General features: G+C 49.4%; 2 protein-coding genes across 2 annotated transcripts in view; one reads left to right on the top strand and one right to left on the bottom strand.

Moving 5' to 3' along the window:
• The window catches only part of LOC135828268 (ester hydrolase C11orf54 homolog), a 7,926-nt gene extending 1,014 nt beyond the window's left edge, over positions 1-6,912 (top strand). The window contains exons 2-9 of the mRNA XM_065340717.1: positions 230-328; positions 1,308-1,387; positions 1,917-2,018; positions 2,635-2,703; positions 3,309-3,395; positions 4,274-4,423; positions 5,291-5,404; positions 6,193-6,912. Coding sequence (XP_065196789.1) covers positions 230-328; positions 1,308-1,387; positions 1,917-2,018; positions 2,635-2,703; positions 3,309-3,395; positions 4,274-4,423; positions 5,291-5,404; positions 6,193-6,366 — 875 coding nt within the window. The 3' untranslated portion in view covers positions 6,367-6,912. The remainder of the gene's footprint in view (positions 1-229; positions 329-1,307; positions 1,388-1,916; positions 2,019-2,634; positions 2,704-3,308; positions 3,396-4,273; positions 4,424-5,290; positions 5,405-6,192) is intronic.
• Positions 6,913-13,537: 6,625 nt separating this feature from the next.
• LOC135827824 (tyrosine-protein phosphatase Lar-like) overlaps positions 13,538-27,444 on the bottom strand; it is a 183,464-nt gene continuing 169,557 nt past the window's right edge. The window contains exons 38-44 of the mRNA XM_065340253.1: positions 26,432-26,531; positions 25,782-25,888; positions 18,425-18,559; positions 17,610-17,741; positions 16,991-17,142; positions 16,547-16,682; positions 13,538-14,688 (exon numbers count right to left, since the gene is read on the bottom strand). Of these exons, the coding sequence (XP_065196325.1) occupies positions 14,605-14,688; positions 16,547-16,682; positions 16,991-17,142; positions 17,610-17,741; positions 18,425-18,559; positions 25,782-25,888; positions 26,432-26,531 (846 nt within the window). The 3' untranslated portion in view covers positions 13,538-14,604. The remainder of the gene's footprint in view (positions 14,689-16,546; positions 16,683-16,990; positions 17,143-17,609; positions 17,742-18,424; positions 18,560-25,781; positions 25,889-26,431; positions 26,532-27,444) is intronic.

The raw sequence follows: 27,444 nt of genomic DNA, 5'->3' as shown, positions 1-27,444 counted from the left end.
GTACACTACAGCCTCTAGCCTGATCTGCTATCCAAACACAGCTTTGAGCATGGTTGGTTTCTATTTTCACACGCGATCCTCTGAAAAAGTGGATACACTGTTATGCTGTAGTGTGTACGGAACATACCCGGTCTATTTATAGACCATGGTTCATATACCGGTGTGTGTGTGTGTGTGTGTGTGTGTGTGTGTGTGTGTGTATGTTTGGGCATGTACTTGACGTGTGCAGCTCTTCGAGAAGGCCTGATGCAGACTTTCCAGACGGTCGAGACGGAGGTCGTCGACTGCCCCGACCTCACCGAGAAACCGTGGTCGTTGGCTGCTCCAGGTAATGCCCTGGTGTCCACAGCTAGTACAGTCAACTTTGCGTATAACGACACTCGGCGGGGCATCAGAAAAGTGTCCTTGTTCGCGAAGTGTCATTATACCCGAAGTCTTATTATATGTATTACCAAGAGTAGATAAACAAGAGTGTGCAACTCGCGGATGGGTTGGCCCACGGCGGAATTTTTTGTTGACGTAATCTTTTCGACGACGCACGCGCTGCGAGCCTTTTGGAGAGTTTTCCCTCGTGCACTTGGCTGGGCTTTTACACTACAAGGTCGGTGCCCAGCACGTGCTCTCACACTGCTCTGCGGCAAAATCCGCGTTTCTCTGAAAAAAGGTGACGTAAACAAAATATTCCGCCGTGGGCGCGGGGTATCTGCAGATTGTGCAGGAGAGATCCGGAGTTGCACACTCTTGTTTATCTACTCTTGGTATTACAGTTTGATGGGACTTTGCTCTGGGCATGGAAATTCTGTCGTTATTCGCGAATTGTCGTTATATCCGCAGTCGTTATAAGCAAAGTTGACTGTACATGCTGCACCACCACATACACTGTGTATATATGCATTGTGCCAAGTGTCCGCGCATGTTCAAGTGTCCGCGCATGTTCAAGTGTCCGCGCATGTTCAAGTGTCCGCGCACGTTCAAGTGTCCGCGCACGTTCAAGTGTCCGCGCATGTTCAAGTGTCCGCGCACGTTCAAGTGTCCACGCATACTAAAATGCACACAAAATAAATGGGACTGCTCTTCGAGCTGTCCTCACTCTACAGGTCTGACAGGTCTGACTGTTCTGCTCTTGTAGTGTAATACAGAGTACACTGTGTTGTATTCGTTTAGTGACTTTGGGCAAAAATGCGGAAGCCCTCTCCAGCATTAGTCCATTGCTAGATATTGTGGAGTTCGCCCCTCCAACATGGACGCAATATTTCATGAGGACTTTATCAACATTGCTGCTGCTGTTGTGTTGTTGTCTGCTGCAGGAATATGCGGTGATACATGCCTAGCAGACGTCGGCGGTCCTCCCTACCTCATTCCGCAGCCCACTCAGGAAAAAATCGGTGTAAGGTCTCGCCTGGAGCCCACTTGTGAATAATACTTATGTGAAAGAGTAAAGTTGCAGTACTTCTAAAGTAAAGTTTACACTGCAATTTAAAAACTTATCGAAGTCGCTCTTAATGTTTGTACGTGATGCTTTTTTTCATGAAAGTATAGTGTAGGTCCCTGAATCCTGATGACGGCAATTTTTTCTTTAGATTTTTCTCTTCTTCTCAACACCCTCAACTGAGTTGAAAGCGTGACGAGTCTAAAGTTTAACGATTTGCAAATATTTCCCCATTTTAATACCGGACACCAATTGTCACGACCCTACCACATAGCACACCCGTCTTATATTGCTCTAGTGCAGAGGAGAGAAGGAATAGGGCACTAGTAACGTTTCATGCGTTAGCGTCGGGCTTTTCTCGTAAAACGCTAAACTTTGTGCCCCGTTATAGATTCAACTCTAATACCGTAGTTTGTTAGATTGCTAAAAAAAATGTTCCTGCCAGCAACTCAGTTCTCTTCCTATTGTGTTTCTATGCTGCTTGTAGCGTTACGACATGGCAGAAATTGCAAGTTTGTGTGGAGTACCTGGTGGTCTGGTGTTTGGTGCTGGTGCTGCCTCCAGTCGTGTCAGAGGAACCAACTGCGAGGTGAGTGTCACCTCTTACTTTTTGTGTGTGTGTGTGTGTATGTGTGTGTGTGTGTGCAGCCAATGTCATTACCACTGCCACACCTGTGACCGCTGTTTCCGGAGCAAAGCTGGGCACCGCCAGCACAACTGCAACTGCAACCGCAGAACATGCAGCTCTGGCTCCGAGCGCCGCACCATCCCATGCCCGACCTGCTCTCGGAAGTTCACACGTCTCCAGTACCTGGCTCAACACAAATGCAAGAAGTAACTCCGCCCTCCTTGCCTCTTTGAGGCACTGCATCACCTTTAGGTGGCAGTTTCAAGGTTCAAGGTGTGTGTGTGTGTGTGTGTGCGCGTGTGTGTGTGTGTATGTCTGTATGTCTGTCTGTCTGTCTATGCGCATTCTTGTTCCCACTTGCTTGCCTATTCTGTGATAATACTAAAAAGTACATGTGTGCATGTGCAAGTGAACCTACACAAACCTACAAATAAATCATCAACCCATGTGGCGTGACATATGTTTTCTGTGCACCCTGTATGTGTGTGTGTCTGCGTGTTTGCACGCATGCATGCATGCATGCATGCATCCGTGTGTGTACGGGCATGCTTGTTTGTGCACATGCATGCCACACTAGATGATGCCGAATAACCTGACGTCAGATCCCGACAAGAAGCTGTCCTACACAGCACGCGTGGGTGAGACAGTAAGTGAACTGTACTGTACTGTTGCCTTCTTGCTATTCCACTGAGCACATGCGTACTAATAAGTATTGTAGTAATTTGTAGACTCCTGTTATAACGAACACGTAGCCGAAGTTCGTTATAACTTATAACAGAAATACACACACTGTGGGTTCAAACTGGGACATGGCCAACGGTTTGCTATGTCACGAAATTCGCTATATGCGAGTGCGTTTTAAGTGGAGTCGACTGTACCTGTGAGTTGAAGCAGGGAGCTTCCCCATACAGTTCATATGGTCGCAAGACCGGGACTCTACCAACGGGTTTCTGGTTGCAGCCAGGAACAGTGTTTTCCATACAGTGAGTGTATCCTCCACCTTGTTATGTACAGTAATGATCATACGTGGTACAAACAAGCAGACTGACATACAGTATACTCAAGTACCATGCAGTACTTACTAGGTCTAGTAGACCAAAGGCAAAGAGTCTTGGTGATTGTGGAGTTTGAAGCCGTTGTGTACGTGTGTGTGTGTTTCTGTGTGTGTGTGTGTGTGTGTGTGTGTGTGTGTGTGTGTGTGCGCGCACACTCGTGTGTGTTCGGGCGTGTTGCCGCCATGTCTGTGTGCAGGGTACGGAGTGTGTTCTTGAAGAATACAAAACCAACGAGTTCAGCTTGCTGGCCAACTTGTCCATCTCCCGTGGACAACCAGGCAAGGTAAGAATACACTGCCAACCGATATACAACTACATGTACATGATACATATACCATTGCCGGGCTAACGCACTCCTTACCGATATACACATACCCTTGCCGGGCTAACACAATCCCTACTGATATACATTATACCCCTCTCGGGCTAACACACTCCCTACTGATATACATACCCCTGCCGGGCTAACTCAATCCCTACTGATATACATTATACCCCTGCCGGGCTAACACAATCCCTACTGATATACATACCCCTGCCGGGCTAACACAATCCCTACTGATATACATACCCCTGCCGGGCTAACATAATCCCTACTGATATACATTATACCCTTGCCGGGCTAACACAATCCCTACCGATATACATTATACATATACCCCTGCCGGGCTAACACAATCCCTACCGATATATGTACCCCTGCCGGGCTAACACAATCCCTACCGATATACATAATATTACACAAGAGAGATTGAAAGCTTTTTCACAACTCTGAGTTTCACGTATTACTACGAGCATCAGGCAATAATATACAGTCATAATAATAATATTATGTGTGTGTGTGTGTGTGTGTGTGTGTGTGTGTGTGTGTGTGTGTGTGTGTGTGTGTGTGTGTGTGTGTGTGTGTGTGTGTGTACTCTTGCCGGGCTAACGTACACGTCTATTTGCAGACTTTCCACTATGGAGTCAAGTAATTTGCAATGCAGGCCACCACTGACCATGACTATGCCTGTGTTGTCTTGCAATCCTAGCCTTTAAATCGCCCAGTACTCAAGCAAGTAGATTCATCAGGAATTCGCAGTGAAACCATTCGATTTTAGCACACTCTTTTTTGTAGCTGAAAATTGCTCCACCTGTCTTGTGTCACATGTCCATCTGTAGGTGATCCGTGTGACAGTGTCCAACCGCAGCGGTGAGAAGAATTTCGTGACGGCCATGCGCCTGGCACTGGCTGAGCGCTACGGAGACAAGTCGGTTGGCGTCGGCGGAGTGTTTCAGATCGAGAATGGCAGTGCGAAGATGCATATCATGGTTAGTTTGAGGTTTCGGCTACATTGTGATACGAATAGTCAACTTTGCGAATAACGACATTCGGCGAGGCATCCGAAAAGTGTCCTCATCCGCGAAGTGTCCTTATACCCGAAGTCTCATTATATGTATTACAGTTAGATGGGAATTTTTCTCTGGGCATGGAAATTCTGTCGTTATTCGCGAATTGTCGTTATATCCGCAGTCATTATTAGCGAAGTTGACTGTATGTGTGTCTCTGTGTCTGTCTGGGTGGGTATATGTAGCTCACATCAAGAAAGAGCTTAAAATTCTCCAAGCAATGAAACACCAGCTAAGGTGCAGCTAGAAAATCCACCAGATACTTTTCTAGCTGCGCCTTTTAAGCTCTTGATTGACGTGTGTGTGTGGATGTGCGTGTCTGTCTGTCTGTCTGTGCGTCTGTGGGTCTGTCTGTCTATGCATTTTATTGGGAGGAAAGATACTTAGTTTTATCGCGTGAAATACATGCAATGCCATTCAGGGGGGATTGGGTATACCGTCACTCCTTCAGGAGAGGAACAAACGCTACTGCACTGGTAATCTCAGCAACTCGCTCTTCGGAAAGAACTTCCCGTGAAACGTGGACAACAAAAATTAGGTTGTTGTACTTGAGTCGTACAATTTTAACGTTGCCTTTAAAACTTGAAGGCTATGTTGTTGTCACACCCTATCTCCATTCTAGCGTCGAAATTACTTGAACTTAGACACTCCAGCTGGCACAGGAGCACAGCGGAAGCTCTCCCCTTTTTCCCGTCATCAGTGCAGACAAAGGAAGAACACGCTTTTCGTGATGTTAGCCTTCTTGTTCTTTTTGTCGTTGGCATCTTTTTTCTTTTCTTTTTTTTTCAGCCGGATTTCTCCAGCACTCCTCTCCACTCGGACAAGGATGTAGAAGACTGGCTCATGTTTTACAATGCCAATGCGCCTCTCACCTGCCTATCAACATTTGTCAGTCGTGATCCGGTAAGATATTAGGTAGTCAATATTAAGTAACACCATGTCTCTATGCATGTGCTCTTCCTTCTCTCCTCTGTACTAGAGAATTAAAGGACGGGTATGCCAGGGCAGGGTCGTTTTACGTTGTGCCAGCAAGTCGGAAAATTTGCGAATCGTTAAACTTTAGACTCGCCCCACTTTCAACTCCCACAGTACCCTGAATTTTCTGCTTGTGGCTCCGGCACACCGGAGCTTCCAGTTTGTGTGGCGTTGACTTTAGAAGCAGTATGTTCAGTGCTGGGCCATCCGCTGTCATCGTTAGTATAGAAGCTGTGTACAGTAAAACCTGTGTTTGCCGGCGCCTATACCAAGCGGATTCCTGTATCGACCAGACAAATGTTCATGCACCAAGGTGCTGTGAATTGAACGTTCATCCCTGGATCAAGCGGAATCCTGTCATACCAGGCCAGTGTGCGCTGCACCAAGGCAAGGGCGTCCGGTTAGGCCAGGTTTTACTGGATTTACCGGTATGGGTTTCTAATTTTTTTTATGCTGTGGCGTTTTGTCTAGCCTTGCTGTCAGAGCTCCGGGGCCTTGTGGTTGTATCTCTCTGCATATCATTCAAGTGTGTGTGTGTATATATCCGCGCGTGTGTGTGTGTGTGTGCATGCGCGTGTGCGTGCATGCGCTCGTGCATGTCTTTGTGTGTGTGTCTATGTGTGTGCTTGTGCGCATGCATGCGTTTGTGCGTGCACGTCGGACTGGGTATATTTGCACGTTTCCTTCGTGCGGTTCACATTCTTTCTATGCACCAGGGTCTCGACCTTCGTGTAGAGCACACACACTGCTTCAGTCACCATGGCGAAGGCGGCCATTATCACTATGACGTCACACCGGCCGACGTGCGCTACACTGGGTACTTTGTCCCGGCAGAGTATATCTGCAGAGTGGATAGACCGACAGTCACACACACCATCGGACGGGATTGAATCTCCACGCGCGCGAATACTTGTACGGGACAAACTGCCAGATCAGAGGACGTGAAGTCCTATGCTAATTTACTTATTGAAATTTATTTACAGAGACTGTGTGTCTGTGTCTTGGCTACTTTTTTTTTGAAGCAAGTGTAACCCATCAAACAGGTAATCATAAGTAGTTGAAGTGCCAGCAGAAAATTTAACTGTTGCCAACAGGCATTTGCCATCATATTACTTGTATTCAAAACATGTAGTTGGCCCGGAATTCTTTTTCATATGGTCTGTTCACACTAGATTTATATCACTCTCTTGTCGACGCTGGTCCGTTCTTTATGTTCGCTAGATAATGTGTTTGCAGTTTAACTTTGCGCCGTATTGGTTCATATTTCTACTTCCAGCAACAGCCACAGAAGTACTATCATTGAGAGGGAAGCGCAGCCTCGTGAATAGAGCGATTAAGATGCACTTGACCTGAATGCAAACGTAGCCGGCGCGCAGTCAGGTCAGACCCAGGAATCACACAGGTTGTGTAATTATTTGATAGTAAGAAAAGAAGAACCTGGACGTGTGCATGTGTGTGTGCGAGAAAAGCGCAAAAAGACAGGGATTCCATCCCCTACACACGTCCGTCTGACGCGTGTAGGGGGTGGAATCTGAATCTCTCCATTAGGTCAACGCCCTGCACCCGCCTCTAGACTGCCTGTACGGATACCTGACTGCCTACTGAGTCCTTGGGGACCTGACTGCCTACTGAGTCCTGTATCAGCCTCTAGACTGCCTATCGGGGCCCGACTGCCTACTGAGTCTTGCACCAGCCTCCAGACTGCCTATAGGTACCCGACTGTCTACAGAGTCCTGCACCAGCATCTAGACTGCCTACAGGGATTTGACTGCCTACTGAGTCCTGCACCAGCCTCTACACTGCCTATTGGGACCCGACTGCCTACTGAGTCCTGCATCAGCCTCTAGACTGCCTATAGGGACCCGACTGCCTACTGAGTCCTGCACCAGCCTCTAAACTGTCTATAGGAATCTGACTTTCTACAGAGTCCTGCACCAGCCTCTACACTGCCTATTGGGACCCGACTGCCTACTGAGTCCTGCACCAGCCAATAGACTGCCTATAGGTATCCGACTGCCTACTGAGTCCTTCACCAGCCTCTAGACTACCTATAGGGACCCGCCTGCCTACTGAGTCCTGCACCAGGGCACATGGCAGTGTTGGCAGGTCTGGGGCTGCACCAGTGAACAGCCTGCATTTACAGGTCTGGGATCGCATAGTATCAAGCAGGGAATAGTACAACACCGGTATTGTACTTCTGTCGTGGACATGAAAATCCAGTCGAATGACTGGGCCGGCACCCTCGGTGCGTACGAGAACGTTGCATGCAGTGCTCAAGTTGATCCGATGCAATCAGCGCGCTACAGCGCATAAATGAATGTGTGTAGATCTACCGAATGCTTAGGCTGTGTTTACATGAGAAATTTCAACCCGGGTCGAGTTCAGCCCGGGTTGAAAGTCTGTACGATAGACAAAAGAGGTGAGCGTTTACATGAAGACAGTTGACCCGGGTCAAATACTGATATGCCGCCAAAAGTCCACTTCTACAGTCCTGTATGGTCACGTGCATCCGTTCGCGCGAAATTTGCATCTGCAGTGCCGTTCAAACCTGGCGCGAGATACGCACAGAAGTACGTTTGTACGATTTTCTTGACCCGGGTTGATTTCAACCCTCCCTGGCCCTGGGGGGAGGGTTGAAATCAACCCGGGGCGAAATTTCAACCCGGGTCAAGCGCAATGCGTCATGTAAACGCGCCATTCATTTCATGCACATGGCGGGTTGAAATCTGACCCGGGTTGAAACGCCTCATGTAAACACCGCCTTACGGCTGCTTGGCCAGTGCCCTGGGGCCGCTAGACATGCGACCGGATGTCCGTGTCCACGACAGTACCAGTACGGCCTGCTACCAAGGGTATAACCCTGGAAGGCAGCACCCCTCCTCAGCCAAGCGGGCAGGGTGACTGTTTACAAAGGATTCGTCAAGCCAATGCTGGAATATGCCCCCCCCCCCCTTGCGTAGATGGGATCAGCTCCCTCACACCTGGCCATGCTGGATGCTGTCCAGCTCCGCGCCCTAAATGTCATTGGCCCTGGTACCATTCTTCCCAGCCTCCTTGTTCCGCGAAAGGCCTTTGCTCTCTGCCTACTGTACAAACTGATGTGTAGCCATGGTCTGCCTCAAGTTGCAGCCATGTGTCCCCCGCCGGCTATACTGCCACGTCATCGTCACACACGAGCAGCCCAAGCACAGCACCATCCCCACCAGCTTGAGCTGAATCTCTCGCCACGAGCTCCTGATTACCTTCTGCACTCTTTCCCATACTGCATCGTGCCAGTGTGGAATAGACTGCCACAGGCAATTCTGGACAAGCAGCCAGCCCGGAAACACCTGCAGAGCTTCAAGATTGCTGCATACCGTCACCTGCAACAGAGTGACTGGTGTTCTGCTCATGACTGGTGCTAGCCATGCACATGTATCACACTGGCCTGCCATCAGTGGACGCAAATTATTATGTTGACCCTCTTCTCAAAGTAGCATTATAGTCATAGCGACGATATGCCACAGAACTCTTTCTCTCTCTATACTTATATCTCTCCACCTCTTTCTCTCTCTTTCCCTCACTTACCCATCTCTCTCTCTCTTCTTTCTTGTGCACTCCCTCTCTGTCTCTCTGTCTCTCTTTCTCTCCCTCCCTCTCTCCCTCTCTCTCTCTCTCTCTCTCTCTCTCTCTCTCTCTCTCTCTCTCTCTCTCTCTCTCTCTCTCTCTCTCTCTCTCTCTCTCTCTCTCTCTTTCTCTCTCTCTCTCTTAAACTCTCTCTCTCTCACTCTCTCTCTCTCTCTCTCTCTCTCTCTCTCTCTCTCTCTCTCTCTCTCGCTCTCACTCTCTCTCCGCCATTCCTCTCCCCCCCTCTGCCATGGTGCTTGTTGTGTACGCCGATCCCGAGACCCTTGGTCGGGGGAGTCCACTGCATCTCACGAGCGCAGCTCATGTAGCGCCTACACACCCATTGTCTTTTTTGTTTCGTCTTCGTTTTGTCTCCCCTTCTTCCGTAGGTATGTGCAATGTGATCATGGATCATGAACCCTGGATCATGAACTCTGGACAGCGCCGGTAGCATGCACCGGTGAGAGGCCCAGTGTATGGAGGTCAAGGGCCCTATTCAGCCCTGCACTAGTGTACAGCCCAGTGCATGGACACAGGTCCAGGGCTCAGCAGCACCCTGTACCACTGAACAGCAGTCCCCGCATTGGACGCTAACTGACTCACCTCATCAGGAATCTAATCAGAAGGGCCAAGGCCTATCATTTCAAGAGTGCCGGCAAGGTGAATCGGTTTAGCCTTGCAACTGCAACTTGCAACTGGACCAGCATGATCAAACGTACCCATGGACTCCAAAGGCAGAAAAGCATGCAATCTTTCCCGGGCAGGTGTGTGCATGTGTGTGATAACGTTGGAAGGAAAGTTGATGCAATGACCCCGTAAAACATGTACGGAAGGACTGCATTTGCTGCAAGGGAAACCTGGACCGATCGGTGTGTACAAATGCAGCGTGGGGACTATGGCACGAAACCACTCAGCCTCGCCGTCCCAGCCCAGTGCGTATCGGCTCTAGGGTTTCAAACCAACCGGGTACACGTGTACCTGGCACAACTCTTGCAACCGGGTCAGTCCCGGGTACATTCCAGGGATGCATTTTTACTGTAATATTATTGCATAGCAGTTTCTGCTATACAAAATCACAATTGTGTAGCAGTCTTTGATTTTGATTAGCATTTGTTCTTTGAAGGTTGGGCGTTTACCAGATTGTCCTTGTTGAGAGTAATGCCTGAAAGCCCATTTGTAGAAAACGACTGAAGCGTACAGGTTTACGCAGGTTGAGAGTACCTGCACCACATACACTGCACAGTATGCATGTTACTCTTTGTATCGCAGTTTTCTGCGAGTCACGGTGACTTTTGAGTAGCAGTAGATCGATTTCGCCTCGCAAACTTCGATGCGATACAGGATAAATTCATCCCTGCAATCTAGTGCGGCGATCGTACTTCGGGGGGTCTTAGGACTCCCCGATTGAGTCCCAACTTGTGCGGTGTTCTTTTTCCAAGCGGTCCAAGTACTGATCCATAACCGGGGCGCTGATCTGGCTCTGGAGCAGATGCTGAGGCCCTCTCTAGTCGAGCTTAACTTGTTTGGCCCATCGTGCCAGTGTTTCCCTTCCGTATACGCGAAGTGAAGTATGAATCAGGCCTAACCCTCCTCCCCCCTCTTCCCTGCTGACCACGGAAAGACCCGATCCTTCCCGCTGACTGCAAGCCTCCCCCAGGAGACTCCTATTATCCTGATTAAATTTGTGAATGTGATCTGGTCCTGTACACCCCGACAGTTGGACCAGGCTTACATGTATGTGTAATTACTAATAGTAGTGTGATAGTTCCCAGAAGGTTGATGACAGGGGAGGGACTGGAGCTGTGTAGTTCTAGCCTATCATACAGTGCCACTCAATGGAATCTGATCGAGTCAGTGTCACGCCACGCACTGCAAAAACTGGGATGGTGAACTGGTGCTGGGCGCTAAATTGACTGACAAACTAACTTGACTTACGCGATCGGATTTCATCATCAGTCGAGCAGCACAGTAGGCGACAGGACCTTAGCCTTAGTGGGCGTTTGGGTAGTTTTTTTTTTTACCTATTTTTATTATTCACAAACCCAACTCGTAAAATAAATAATTATGTGGACAAAAACAAACAGCTACTGAGTAGGGGCTGCACTGGGCAGCAGTGATGGTGAGGTTCCAGGGGCTCCACCGACCAAAGGTCTCGGTTTCAATGCCACGAGCACGCACCAGGAAAAAGGAAACAGGCATGTAAAGCAAAGCAGTGCAGACAACCCTGCCCTTTCAAATGTACAGTAACCCCCCCCCCCCCACACACCCTTCTGCATGACAGCCGGGCTAGTAGCAGTGGCGACATACTACAGTCGTCGCCAAAAAAAATCCAGCCAAAGCTATGCTAAGCTACCGGCATGCTGTGCGGTGCATGGGCCGTATGCAGTACGACTGCAGCAGGCTAGGCAAGGGCCTAGGGCTAGGCAGAGTGCAGCGCCGATCCCCGACTGCTCAGTGCTGTGCTGGTACTGACTGCGGTAAATGCACGCATACCACCATGAAGAACCGCCGCGCCGGTGAACGCGTACCATACCAGTGACACTGTATTCATGGCATTGGCAGGATTTTTTTGCGACAACTTTAGTAGATCTACTCTTGAGTATCCCCAAAATGGCTATGCCAGGGCCGTAGGACCGTGACTTAGTCTTTAGCCTAGGCCAAGTGGGATTGTTGACCCGGAAATGAGCACTACTAGTATTGACAAAACTACACTACAATGTTTTGCACCAGTTGAGCGGGTCAACTGTTACTTTTTCGAAATAAGCCGGACCCGGGTGCTGCGGGTAGCTACGGCCCTGCTAGCTATCATTGATTGGCTCGGCCTTATACGCACCAACTCACCGTGAACCGCTTCGTCCGCTCTCTACCATGCAGTCACCCGTTCCTCTTCGGAGATATTTGAGGCTTTCGCTCAGGAGTCAGGAGTCAGGAGTCAGGAGGAGTCAGGGATCTGTCGTTGACACGCCACCGGAAATAGCAGGGTCGCTACGAGTACGGGTCGTTGTCCTCTTGTCCGCGATGTACAGTACTCACTACCGGCTACGGTGACAGGCCACTTCTTGGCCTTGTTCGGTTGTTGTCCGTCGAAGCCTCGACTCCCATAGCCGCGACTTCGGTGTCAAGAGCTCCGCCATCGTCACCGTCACCGTCGGAGCAGAAGTTACAATGCTGCAGCTTGGCTGGGCTGAATGGAACTTACTTCCGTGTCCCTTTTCGCGCATAATTTGAAGTCCAGGACATGAATTCCCCACTACTATACTGCCCTCTACACCGCTTACCGATACAGGTAAGTACACAGTACAGCGACGACTTCGGTCAACGACGCAGCGAACAGCAGCCAGAACACCGAGCTGTACACCGAGCTGTTCTGCTTGCAAGCCTAGGCTTGTCGGAACTGAGACGAACGTTCTGCGGCCGCCGGCACTGCACTGGGATGATCGATGCCAGGGAGTGCCGCCAAAACTCGGGGGGGGGGGGGCACCTCTTTGTGCGAAAAACTGACACAACCGGAATGAGTGTGGGATGGAGGTGCTGACCAGGGAGTCGTACATAATAATTATACGACTCCCTGGTGCTGACCAGGGAGTCGTAAAAGCCCTAGAGTAGAGGCTAGACGGTCTGGCAATCTGGTGTTGACTGTTGTGGCAGTAATGGGCCCAACCAGACGCAACTACGAGTTGTAGCGGAGGTGCGAATTCGGTCAGAGGGAGAGGTGAACAGATCGATATCGGTTGCACTTTTTAAAACGATTGTAGATCTACACGTTACCATGGTTACTGGAGTGGTGATAGAGATCGATGGGTGCGAAGTCAGAAACCAAGTGAGCTTTTGGAAGGAAACGAGCTTGTCGAGAGTAGTACTGCTTGTGTCTTGGAGTGTTGCTGGTGAACTGTTCGTGCTAGGTTTGCAGACGTGTAGATTTACCATAACTGACATGACATGACATGACTGGTAGTTCCGCCTGGATTTGCCTGTCGTGTGAATACCCCATAAGACGCGAGACATGCAGCTACAGAGGAGGTGTAGGACAGTATTCAGCTGATGGGTATCGGTATCCGTACTGAGGCGCGACGTTGGTGGTGTCACTGGTGTGACACTGTGAGGCTAATTAGCTAACCGGACATGAGGTGGGACACTGGGAGTCGAAGAACACAGCACAGACGCTAACTCGAGTCGGTAGACCACTACGAATCTAGCGCCTGAGTTCTTCGACTCCAACCCGTTGTCCGGTCTGGGTCAACGACATTGAGTCCGTAGACTAGCGTTTTGTAGACTACAGTCGTGTATAGGGAGTCGTTGCTTCTGGGGTGACTCGTCGCTTTCCCGCCCAGCCATACCGTTGGGGTAGTAGGGGTACCTGCGACTGCGTTGCCAGGCTTGGCTCCACTGCTGCCAGTCCCACAGACACAAACTACATCATTGGCCTGATATGAGGCCGAGTGCACTTGGGTGACATACATGACCTTATCATTATTTTCAAACAGAAGAGGAAAGTGTAAAATGAGAAGCTTGCAAATATGAAACTTTGATCAAGTGGTTTAGAGATGAAGAAGCCAGAGCATGAAAGTATCATGGAGACAATCTGCATGCATACATGTATACAGCATAAGACACTCGGCAGCATTACTTCAGCTCTGCTCTGCTGCAGAACGGAGAAACAGCGGCAAAGAAGAAACTTGGTTGAGTGACCAGCGGTATCGATATTGTCGAATTCCTTGCCAAGGTCACCGGTGGTACCAGCAACATGCACATTTTTGAAGAATGAAAATACAGTCATGCACTTTATTGCAAGCAGCAGAAGGAATGAAGCAAATCAGTATGCACGTAAAGTTAATTAGAGGCATTGGCGCCTGTTCAATTAAATTTATTTTATGCACTGATCGATGCCATGTGTGGCGCTCAGGCCTGCAGGGGAGAGCAGGAGCTGCCTCATGCGCCCAGTACTATGCAGAAAAGGGATACGGTGTAATACGAAACACATGTAATATGATGGTACTGAAACGGTGGCAGATATTGTGATGGAAGCAGTGTGGGCACAAAAACAATACTGAACTGGTAGGGGGTTTCCCTTGATGGGCCATGCAGCAAATACGGCAATAGCATGATGGAGGGAATGGATCCATAAACAGGGTAAGGAGAGGGATAGTTTCACAGCACCTAAACTTTCTTCTTTCATTCACATTCTAACGTCGCGCGCGGATCAACGGGAGCATGCATGGTTGGATGCATGGTATATCTTAGCTCAGCCATAAGAGGGAAGTGGTCCATAACCAAAAAATGCGTAGAAACTAAAACAAGAAAAAGAAGAAGAGGATGAGGGCCGGGGGAAAGTAAAACTGTCGAAATATTGAGAAAAATGGACGAAGAGAGCATGTACAAGAAGGTGAGAATGCGAATAAGAAACTGAATAATGGTTGGATCGCTGAGGACGCTGGTAGCATGGCGCTACTTTGGAACGGTGAAGTCTACGAAGAAAATACACAGTGAGTACGGTGAACTCTACGCAGAGAGTGCGCAGTGAGTTAGACCTTGAAGTTATCGTAACCGTTGTCTTCAAGGCTTGAAAGATAGCCAGCAACAGCTGAATGGATGAACCGATACTGATCCTGAAATCAAATACAAAAGCAGTGTGGACGGGAACAAGAGCAGCACCAGCAACAGCAGCAGCAGATGCAGCAGCAACACCAATAACAAGTTTATCAACGGCGTGGACAACATGGCACCTGCTGGTTAACACAAAGAAAACAGTCATCCTCCCGTTCTACCACAATACCCCCCCCCCCCCCTGAACAGCTACCCCAGATCACCCTCAGGAATAGTCCGCTTACCGTAGCACAAAAACACAAACACCTCGGAATAATCTTTCAGCATGACCTCCGTTGGCCGGAGCATGTTGAATACATAGTCAAAAAATCACTCAAGTCTTTCAATATTCTTTTTAGACTAAGGTCTACACTCACCAGTGATTCTTTATCTCACATCTATCAGACATACATACTACCTATATTCTCATATGCGAGCAATGCTCTCACAGCGTTGTCACACACTTCCCTTGACAGGCTAGAACGACTCCAGCGCAAAGCCGCCAGAATATGTCTCCACCTTCCCCTTTACACACACTTAGAACACTCCCACCTTTTGCATCGCATCAAATGGCCAACATTATTATAACACAAACACCTCGGAATAATCTTTCAGCATGACCTCCGTTGGCCGGAGCATGTTGAATACATAGTCAAAAAATCACTCAAGTCTTTCAATATTCTTTTTAGACTAAGGTCTACACTCACCAGTGATTCTTTATCTCACATCTATCAGACATACATACTACCTATATTCTCATATGCGAGCAATGCTCTCACAGCGTTGTCACACACTTCCCTTGACAGGCTAGAACGACTCCAGCGCAAAGCCGCCAGAATATGTCTCCACCTTCCCCTTTGCGGAAGGATTTTTTCCAGCCGTGCTGCGACCCACAGTTAATTGGGAACTCGTGGCCTGGCACGAGGGAAACATGGATGCAGTGAATGGGATTTCGGTCTTTGACCACTTTGTGGTGGGTCTGATCTACTCACCTCCCACCGCTTAGGAGCTGCATCTGCGCCTTGATCCAAGAGGGTGGTGGCGTTCCTGCGGATGCGGAAAACTGGGCCTTTGGCCGAGTCTCACGCGAACCGTGAATTTTTTTTTTCCCCTTTACACACACTTAGAACACTCCCACCTTTTGCATCGCATCAAATGGCCAACATTATTTTCACGCTTTAAAGTTAAACATATACTCTTCGCGCATTCTCTGCGCCACACTTATGCCCCACCGCATATACTCTCGCTGCATACTGCTAGCAGCGTGCAACCTTCGTATCATTTACGTCGCTCGTACTTGGCACTTGCCAACTCCGCGGACTGACCGCTGTCTCCATTCTCCCCTGTACAAGGCCCTTCATTACTTTAATTGCTTGCCCACCCAGCTTCGCGAAATCCCTTCTCGTACTCTCTTCAAATCCCAGATATCCCTGCTGTTGCACAACTCTGTATGCTCGTGTAGCGACCACCCCTGCCGCACACTTAAGTAGTCATTAACCCCTAGGCTCTGCCCACCCAATTCTTCCTCACTCTTTCTCCTTTCTTACACTAATATCTCTTATTGGCCACTGGCTATCATGAGAATAAAGATTTGAAACATCAGCAGCCACAGCAACCGTGGCTAACACTACACAACATCAAGAAATGCAGTCCAGCATGATGAGTGTAACTTCCCACGCCTGGGGCTTTGTCAGCGTCTACATCTATGTGTTACATGATGTGGCCTTGTTGCCGGGTTTCACGGTCTGTATGTCATCATCACTTTCGACACAAACTTAGTCAGATGACAAAAAGATGATCATGGTCACTTTCCGTACAAATAATTAGAGTCATCTATGTCATATTACAAAAAGATGTCACACCACTCTACAACCTACTAACCTCGGTGCAAACCATGTGCGGCCGCTGGGTTCTCATCGATTTGACTGTTTGGAAGACGTCGACCACATTCTCCAGCTTCATGCGCTCCAAGCTGCGATACAGCGCGATGAAGGCACCGCTGCGGCCACAGCCATCGCTGCAGGACACACATTCCACATCTGTCTAGTGCATACTGGAACACCTATGTCTACTGGCCAAACCAGTGTACCCATATCATACCTGCCAACCTTTGCAAACCTGAGATCGGGACAATGACATACCTAGCTATGAACATGCATACAAACGTAGCTGTGAGGCATGTGACCAATGCACTTCTGGGTGCCTATTACCACCCTCGATATCGGAACGGTCCATGCTAAATCGGGATGGGCGGCAGGTATGCCATATGCAGTACTCAACACAGATCGGCCATGTTGAAACCTGTGACCATGACTACCTACTCACCTGCACTGCACAATGATCTTCTTGTTTCCAGTCTGCTGTTGGTTCTTGAGAAGGCGCTCGATGAGCTGCAGCACTGATCCAGGTGACGGCGGACATGTTTGCTCTTCCCAAGTCCGGTAGTGGAACAGGGTGATGGTGCGTGCATTGTCCTCCTGCGCACAGCCACACAGCAATTGTGCCACATGTAAATAATTAGAATGAGTGATTTAAGTGAAGAAATTATTATTATTACGCACACACTCATGGCCAAGGCCAATCAAGGAGGAGGTGAGGGCGATTATAGCCAGCCATGGCAAATACTTATGATGGTGCGCACATTGTCCTCCTACGAACAGTCACACAGCAATTAGGCCACATGTAAAAAAATAAAATTATATGAGTGATCCAAGTGAATACATACTTATTATGATGGTGTATACTTTGTCCTCGTGGGAACAGTCACACAGCAATTAGGTCACACGTAAATATCTGAATGATCCAAGTACAGAAATGTGAGAGAATAGCAGAAAGGCGTGCTCCGCATTACAAGTCAGTGCTAATAAAGCTGTAAATCCATGTGGCCAAAAAGGTTAAATCGCCCCCATCAGGTGTGAGCAGATGCCATCCGAGTGTCTCTCACCTTTTGCTTCGTATTGGTCACACTCAGTTTGATGATGCTGTAGTCGTCGTACTTCTCCTCGGACTCCACACTGGTCTCGAAGTGTCCATATGTGGCGGAGCCTGATTCGGGCCAGTAGCGGGCGCACATCTCCTGCACACACAGAAAGTCGGCAGGCATGCACGTGTATTACCAGTCTCTGATCTGAAGACATGCACACCCGTACATATTTAGATAATGCCTTTAGTTACAATACATAACGTGCTGTGAATGAAAATGGTGAACTCCAAAGGCGCCATTACAGGTGGAACACCAACTATGGCTTTAGTTGCATAAAGTGCTGTGAATGAAATGGTGAACTCCAAAGGTGCCATTACAGGTGGAATACCAAATCTCAACGAGACTCAGTCGAATTGATTTTTCCGCATCCGAAGCATTTCCACCATCCTCGAGTTAAGCGTCAATGTACCGATGCAGCGCCAAAAGTGATGAGAGGTGAGTTGATCGGACCGACTACAAAGTGGCCGGAGACTGAAAGTTCCATTCACAACACTCTTATCTTAGGGCATGCGTTCCCAATTGACTGTGTGCCGCAGCATGGTTTGCAAATCCTTCTACTGCCAAGCAGGACTTTAGGATTGAACCTAAAGTGCTGGCAACTGAAATCCGACACCTGGGGTGGTGCACTCACACTGAAAGACCTAGTTACTAGTACGCTACGAAATAGAGACGGCTAGAATCGGTGCTGCACTCGAGCACGGAAATCAGTGGTCGGAATTCACTTGCCTGGCACCACTGTAGTATACATGTAATCGTATCGGTCCGAGTATACACACCTTGTCATGTTCCATCAGCTGTGTCAGGTTGACAATGCTGTGTGTGAAGTTCTCCCAGGCCATTGCCCAGAACTCGACGACAGTGCTGGTGAGTGGTCCCTGCGTAGCTATGAACACACCCTTGTTGTGTAGACCCTGCACAAGACACACGCACACACCAGTAGGCAAGAGTCGTTCACTACCCATGCACAAAGACATGTCATGCGTTGAAACATTCAATGATTCTTAGCACACGGAGAGACGAAGCCAGTTGAACATCTGATGAGGCCTTTTGTACCATTGCTTCTCAAATCAATAGACGGTGATAATGTGGTGAAGCACAACGAAAGGCCTCGTCAGATTTACAACTGGCTTCGTCTCCTTCTGTGCTAATATGTTTCCCTCCGACTAAGTCTTCTTTCAAAATCATTTCATGATTCCTAAACTATTCAGTCAACCACATCCCGCATACACTTTTAAACATTCAATCATACTCGTATTTGATCAGCCATGCCTCAGAGTCTCATACTCTTGCTTGATTCCATACTTTCATACCCCCCTCTATACTCCATGCCTACTTATGCAGGCGTGGGTTGGAACTCCCACGTCTGACGCCATGTCAAGTCTTGACTAGCATCGGAGAAGAATGATGAGAACCCAAGCAGGAGCCTTTAGGTAGTCAACCTAGTATTCTGGTGCTAATGTACAGGTGTGACTGTCGTGAATATGCATCACGAATCCGCGTTACGCTCATTATGTCTTTATTTGTTTATGTGTTACATCATGTTGACGTCATGCTGATGTCTTGCTGCACGCATCGCGTGCACCGTTTTGCAGCTCTCAGCCCGGAGCATGCGCAGCGAGCCTGTGGCTCCTTTTTTGCTGCCTTTCCCCTTTTGCATGCTTCACTTGTCTCTACTTGTCTCTACTTGTCTCAACTAACTAGAACTTGTCTCAAATAAGGTTTTCTGGTGACACTCCTTTTCAAGTCACCTAATCCTTTCGAGTAACAAGTGCAATGTCGTTCCGTGAACCGGAACCACTCCATATTTGAGTTACCAAGACGTATTTGTGCGTGGCTATACAAGCTCTCCCACTCAACAGTTCAAAGTTGCGCACAAACTTGGTGCCGAAACCCGGGAATGCCACCAAAAAAGGCTTCGAGTGCCGATGCTCCTAATCCGGCATCAACTAAGCGGTATCGCGGCAAGATACTTCGGCTGCAGAAGAGCATCCAGCAATGCCTCGATGACGGCAACGCATTATTGTCTGGAGCTCCCTCATCTGCAACAGCAGAAAAGCTAAGTGAAACATGTGCATCTTTAGAGTCCGATGTCGTAGCATTTGATGAGGTCTGTGAGCTTTTGTCAAATTGTGTTGATTCCTCCGCCCTGGAGAGCTCTGACGAAGCTGCTTGTAAACAGGAAGCAGACGATAATCTGGACTTCCAGTTTGAAGCTATGAGCGTGATCAAAAAGCTCAAATTCCGAATTTCTCAACTGAAATCAGCAGCAGTTTGTCAGACCTCTCCAGAGTCGAGTACTAACAAATCGGACGACGACTCAGTTGTCAAGCTAATGCAAAGCCAGATGAAAGAGTTACTCACCATTCATCGTCAAACACAGGAACAAACTCAATCTCTGCTACAACAGCATAGTGAATCACTCACCACTCAAGCATCTCACAAGTCCACTGTCAATTTACCAAAGTTAGGTTTACCTAAATTCAACGGTGACATCCTGCAATGGAAGTCTTTCCACGACATGTTCATGGCATCCGTACACAAACACACTGGATTAAGCGATGTACAGAAGCTTTCCTACCTAAAGGAGCATGTGACACACAATGCACTCGACACCATTTCTGGTTTGTCTCTGTCAGATGCTAATTATGCTGTTGCTCTTGGCCTGCTCGACGAGCGTTATGGCAACACGCAGGTGCAGGTTAATGCTCACCATGTCGCCCTGATGGAAACTCCACCGGCAACCAACAAGCCGTCCTCGCTCCGTAAGCTGTACGATACGGTAGAACTACATCTACGCAGTCTCAACGCTCTTGAAGAAGACACTGACCAACCGATCTTCATTTCACTGATGACCAGCAAGCTTCCGCGTCACGTACTTGCGCAACTTGAGTTGCAGAAAGGCATCGATCCATGGTCTGTCGCCGAGCTGAGAGTCAAACTGTGTGCGTATATAGTAGCGCAGGAGACAGCCGAGCGCCAGTCCAGTCATGCCGCCAGTAGCAAACATGAACAGCCGTCTTGCGTACATAAGTCGTCCGTACTTCTTGTCGGCGAGTCGAGTCGCCAGTCACAGCCAAGAAAGAAAGTCTGCGCTTTCTGCAGGGAAAGTCACTACTCCGACATGTGTTCCAAGTATAGCACTCTTGAAACAAGGAAACCACGCCTAGGCGACAAGTGCCAACGGTGCCTACGGCCAGGGCACAGTGTTTCGTCATGTAGTCTGCAGAAGCCTTGCTTCTATTGTCGTAAGCCTGACCACCACTCCAGTCTGTGTCCCGTGAAATTCGGTGCACACCCAAGCTCCGCAATGTGTGCCAACGCGGCACCTTTCCAGCCACGTCCTGCCATTACCACAGTCGCAGGCGACAATCAGTCCGTTGTCATGCAAACCGCAGTTGTAGATGTAGTGTCCAAATCTTCCGGTACCCCGACCACGCTGTCTGCACGTATACTGTTCGATAGTGGCTCTTGCCGGTCGTACGTCACGCAGGCGCTCCAGGCGAAAGCCAACCTCAGTGTTCTAGGTCAAGATCACATTGCCCTCTCTACTTTCGGTAGTGCATCGAGGAACACGTCTCAGTACCCACGCGTCGAGGTCAATCTCAAACTGAAGAATGACTCTATCCTTCCGCTGTCCGCCAATGTGATTCCCCAAATCACTTCACCGATATGGCGCGTGCCCTTGGACACCAACAGACACCCGAGCCTCAACACCCTTCCTCTTGCGGAGCCGCTCACGTCATCCAACGATCGCCTGTGTATCGACATCCTCATCGGTCTTGATCACTACTACAAGATCCTGGGCACTGACCGCATCTCCTTTCCCGATGGCCTGCAGCTTTTGGACTCGTCACTTGGTTTCGTTTGCGCCGGCACCGTAGCAACTGAGCACGCCTGTTCGGTAATCGAGAGCAACACCACTTTAGCCGTAGCAAGTCATCGACGAGAAGATCCCTCGTTTGACCTTGAGCGCTTCTGGGCTGTTGAAGATTTCGACTCTCTCAGTGAGACACGCCCCAGCAACGATCATGCGTATGACGACTTCCTCCTATCGGTCGTGTTTGAGGACGGACGGTACACCGTCGGGTGGCCTTGGCGACAACAACATCCGCCTTTGGAAAACAACTTTCCACTTGCTTTCGGACGTTTGAAGTCACTCATTAAACGTCTCCGTCACGAGCCTGATACCTTCGTCAAGTACAGCAAGGTACTTGAAGAGCAACTATCACTTGGTATCATCGAACGCGTTGCTTGTCCCAGCCAGAGAGACAACTCGCATCCAATCCACTACTTGCCACATCACTGTGTGCTCAAGCTGTCCAGCAGCACCACCAAGATCCGTGTCGTGTACGACGCATCCGCTCGTGTATCGAAGACCTCGCCCAGTCTCAATGATTGTCTGTACCCTGGGCCGTGCATGATCCCTGATCTCTGCGGCATTCTCCTGCGTTTCCGCATGCACCCTATTGCCGTCTGTAGTGACATCGAGAAGGCGTTCTTACAGATGAATTTGAACGTAGCCGATCGTGATGTCACTCGTTTCTTGTGGTTGGATGACCCCAACCAACCAGTCAACTACAGCAATCTCCAAACTCTGCGTTTCTGTAGAGTCCCTTTCGGTGTTGTTTCCAGCCCTTTCCTGCTGTCTGCAACGATCAAGCACCACCTCACGCAGACCTGTTCACCGGAGACAGACGACATTCTCCGAAACACGTACGTAGACAACATCATCCTGGGCAAGGACACCATCAGCGATGCTGTCGCTCACTATCAATCAGCAAAGGCGACGTTCTCCGCAATCAGCATGAACCTTAGAGAGTGGGCATCAAACTCTTCCGAGGTTTTGGACAAGATCCCAGAACACGATCGCTCAAGAAGCACTCGCGAGAAATGCCTTGGTCTCCATTGGGACCCCAGAGAGGATGTGTTGTCCGTACAGTCGCCTAATGCAGCTAACCTTGTTGTCACTACGAAACGCCAGGTTCTACAGGCACTGTCTCGCTTCTTCGACCCGCTTGGCTTGTTCGCCCCCGTGTCCATCAGAGCGAAGGTTCTTATGCAAGATATCTGGAAGCTTGCTGTGTCATGGGATGACCCACTGCCCTCCGACGTCCTCAGTCGCTGGCACCCAATAGCCGCCGACCTTGACGAGTCTAGCAGCTATCCGATCTTGCGCTACGTCGGTGTACCCACATGTAAGAGTCCGTCGTATCAGTTGCATGTCTTCTGCGATGCGTCAGCGATCGCCTATGCTGCCGTTGCGTACTTGGAAAGCACTGTCGGTGACAAGAATCAGCGGCACATCATCTTCAGCAAGACGAAGGTGTCTCCCGTCAAGGGTCAAACGATCCCACGGTTAGAGTTGATGGCGGCAAGCCTAGGATCTCGCCTTATCGTGTATCTACGCAAGCAACTGGACATCCAGTTCCAAGCCACTCATCTGTACACCGACTCAACGACTGTACTCCATTGGCTCAAGTCCACGAAGCTCCCCGTCTTTGAGCAGAACCGCGTCAACGCCATCGCAGCCGTTCCAGACGTTCTCCACCACTACGTCCCGACAAAGCTGAATCCAGCCGACCTGCCATCCCGTGGATTGAGCGCGGCAGCCTTGTTAAAATGCGACACCTGGTGGAACGGCCCCAGCCTGCCGATTGAAGGCACCACTGCAGCAACCGTCACTGTTGCGCCGGCGGAGGGTCCTCCGGAAGTCACCTCAAAGGGGTCGGGGGGTCAGCCATTTGGTCAGGGTTCACAGACAAATAAAAAATCTGATGTATTCCCATATGGCATTGTTGTGAACGACTTCTCGTCGTTCGACTCTTTAGTGCGTGTGTCTGCACTTTGCTTTCGTTTCCTCTGTAGGCTGCGGAAGAAACCAACTCCATCTGGACCTCTCACGCCTAGAGAAATCGAAGCAGCAGAGCAAGTCTGGATCAGCCACAGCCAGTCTGCACACTATGCAGATGTTATCACCGCTCTGTCCAGTGGGAAGCAACATCCGCTGGCAACTAAGCTCAACTTAGTGCTCGACAACGGAGTACTGAGATGCCGTGGAAGACTGGAGAATGCTGACCTCTGCTCCAAATCGAGGTTTCCCGTCCTGATCTCCAAGGAACACGCCATTGCCAACCTGATCATACGTGATTGCCACCTCAAGGTCATGCATGGCGGCGTAGCGCACACACTATCCCGTGTCCGATATCAGTTTTGGATCCCGAAAGGCAGATCAGCTGTAAAGGCCCTCGTGCGCCGCTGTCAGACGTGCATTCGCTACGAAGGCGCGCCATACAAGACACCTCAGATGAGTCCGCTACCTTCTACCAGAGTGACCCAAGCGCGACCATTCTCACACATCGGCCTGGACTACTTTGGCCCAGTCCTCGTCCGTACACAGTCAGAAACCGCTAAGGCATGGGTCTGCCTGATCACGTGCATGGTGACCAGAGCCGTTCATTTGGAGCCAGTCCACGATATGACAGCTGCCGAGTTTCTGCTCGCATTGAGACGTTTCGTCGCCCGCCGTGGCACGCCAGAGCTAGTTGTGTCTGACAACGCTCCCCAATTTAAGCTGGCCAAGTCCGCTCTTGACATCGCCTGGAGCAACATTGTGGTGGACACCAGTGTTACGTCCTACATTAGCCGCCATCAGATCCAGTGGCACTTCATCGTTGCCAACTCTCCGTGGATGGGTGGAATGTATGAAAGGCTTGTGGGTATTGTCAAACGCTCCATGCGCAAGACCATCGGGAGACGCCTCCTCACAACCAGCCAACTCGCCACTCTCCTGCCAGAAGTTGAGTCTGTCGTCAATTCTCGGCCGCTAGTCTATGTCGACGAAGAACAGTGCACAGTCCTGACGCCTGGTCATTTTATCAGCCTGTCTGCCACACAGGGGTTCTTCACGGTCAGCAACGACCCAACCGACCCGGATTACCAGCCTATCAATTCCTCTGCAGACAGCCTGTTGGACCTTTGGAAGAAGGGCCAACGACACCTTGATCAGTTCTGGCTCACCTGGAGGAACGAGTACCTCCTCAGTCTGCGAGAAGCCCACACGTCATCATTCAAGCAGTCAAGGACTCGATCCTCAACGTTTCCGAAGCCTGCTGACGTTGTCCTCATCAAGGAGGAATTGCCTCGCGGCCACTGGCGCCTTGGACGAATCCAAGAAGTACACACCAGCAGCGATGGCAACATTCGCTCCGCCACCGTCCTCACTTCGGACAAACGCACCGTCAAGCGGCCAGTAAGCTTACTGTGTCCGCTTGAGACCAGCAGTACCTCGGAATCCCCAGGTACCCCAGCTCAGGAGACCAACAGTTCCTCAGAATCCTCAGCTACCCCAGCTCAGAAGACTAGCACTCCCGTTGCAGTCGTACGAAGACCGACACGAGCCGCTGCCAGCAAGTTTCAGTCCAACTTGCAGGATTTGATCGCCGATGGCCGTGTTTAACTCTCTCTCTCTCTCTCTCTCCCTCTCCCTCTCGCTCTCATTGCTCTCGCATTCTTTATGCTCTTCAGTTATCTTTCCACATGTTTTGTGTGAAATTTCTCCTTGTTATTAATTATGGTTAATTCTGTTCTCCGGCCAATGCCCGGGGAGTGTCGTGAATATGCATCACGAATCCGCGTTACGCTCATTATGTCTTTATTTGTTTATGTGTTACATCATGTTGACGTCATGCTGATGTCTTGCTGCACGCATCGCGTGCACCGTTTTGCAGCTCTCAGCCCGGAGCATGCGCAGCGAGCCTGTGGCTCCTTTTTTGCTGCCTTTCCCCTTTTGCATGCTTCACTTGTCTCTACTTGTCTCTACTTGTCTCAACTAACTAGAACTTGTCTCAAATAAGGTTTTCTGGTGACACTCCTTTTCAAGTCACCTAATCCTTTCGAGTAACAAGTGCAATGTCGTTCCGTGAACCGGAACCACTCCATATTTGAGTTACCAAGACGTATTTGTGCGTGGCTATACAAGCTCTCCCACTCAACAGTTCAAAGTTGCGCACAGTGACAGTGAGAGTGAAGTGTGCAAGGTGAGACGCATGTAAATGTGAACATAACGCAAATGAGTCAAGGTGTAGGCAACTTGTAAGCACGATACGTTACACTAGCACCATGCATTCTTCTTACATCAACATAGCTGGCATTGACGTAGACAGGACCAGGTGGTACTGCGTCCTCAGGCTGGTTCTCAGCCAGGTCACTAGCTCCAACAATCACCACACGAGATGAATCGACTGCAGAACAAGTAACAACAACAATCACAACAACGGCAATGCCAACGACAACAACGTCGGCAACAACCACAACAACCACAACAACGACAACAACGACAACAAATGCGGCAGCGACAATGACAGGAGCAGCCACAGCAACAACAACACACACGATACACAGTGCATATGCAAGAAAAGAACACACACAAATGCACATCCACACACTGTACTGCAGCACAAATTTATTATGGGTGTAATACGCAAATGCGTGTAATATGCTAGGTTCGCCCTGGTTTCTGAGGCTACCTGCACTCAAAGACCATGACATCACCCTGGTTTCAGGGACCACCTGCACTCAAAGACCATGACATCACCCTGGTTTCAGGGACCACCTGCACTCAAAGACCATGACATCACCCTGGTTTCAGGGAACATCTGCACTCAAAGACCATGACATCACCCTGGTTTCAGGGAACACCTGCACTCAAAGACCATGACAGGTCAGTACCATGGGCAGTCACCCTGACACCGGGGGCATCACTTGCACTAAGTTAGCAGACTTACGTGGAAGTCTGTTCATGTCTCTGTTCCTTGATCGGTTTTCCTCGTGCATGCCTGCGGCGCAGTTCTCCTGTGATGCTTGAGGACTGATGCTGGCCAATGTCTGCAGCATGGGAGGACACAGTGAAATAGTAGGACTATCAGCTTCTGTTGAGACTGCATGACATGTTAGCTCCAGGAGAAGGCCAAGCCCCCCACCCCCCCCCCCCCCCCAAGTACAGATCTACTGTGTTCAAACACTATGTTATTGCTGCCATTGTATCCCAGAAGTCGGGGCAAGAAGACCGGGGATTCTATCAGACCGATTGATGGCAACCGAGGTGCCACATTTTCCACAGCCAGAGCCTCTTCAGCTTATTAACGAACCCTGTCGGAGGCATTTCAGTTTGTATTCCTTTTGTACCTGACATGAGGCTGAACTCCCTTATTATAGGCACTCCTCTCTGCCCAGTACCCATCTGACCCCTCTGACTGAGATGCGAATGGACTTTCAACACAATACAGCACCGACAGTCATAGTTTGCGGGAATTGAAACCGGAAAAGTCGGAAACATGACTGCCACCACCAGAGCTTAAAACAGGGACCCTCTCCGAGGCTTTTGGCCAGTTAATGCTCTATCATTAACTTACATCGTGCATTTAAAATATTGATCTCGGCATGAACAATTTTTTTACTTGCATACCGGTACAAACAAGAATGATTTTCATTGCAGGGAAATTCTCAGTAGTTGCAAGTAGTGCCTGGTCCCAAACGTGCCCAGATAAGGAGCCTTCTACGTAGTACTGCATGCGAAATCAGTGTGTGTTGGCATAGAAGCTTGCCCACAAAATCATACACCACCACTCTATAAGCTGCAGGGTCCATTTGGCACAGTGTTCCATGAATAAAGCGATGCTCTGATCCGGAAGAAAGCCTGGTGCCCCATATGAAGCATTGTAAATCAGCTACCTGAGCTAGCTACTAGTACTTGAGTCACGTACTCTTAAAAATCAGGAACCTAATGCTAGTCCTGTAC

Source organism: Sycon ciliatum, chromosome 12 (assembly GCF_964019385.1).
Source record: "Sycon ciliatum chromosome 12, ocSycCili1.1, whole genome shotgun sequence".
NCBI classification, from domain to species: Eukaryota; Metazoa; Porifera; class Calcarea; order Leucosolenida; family Sycettidae; genus Sycon; species Sycon ciliatum.
The sequence above is the reverse complement of the archived record's forward strand: the minus strand, read 5'-3'. Positions and strand labels throughout refer to the sequence as shown.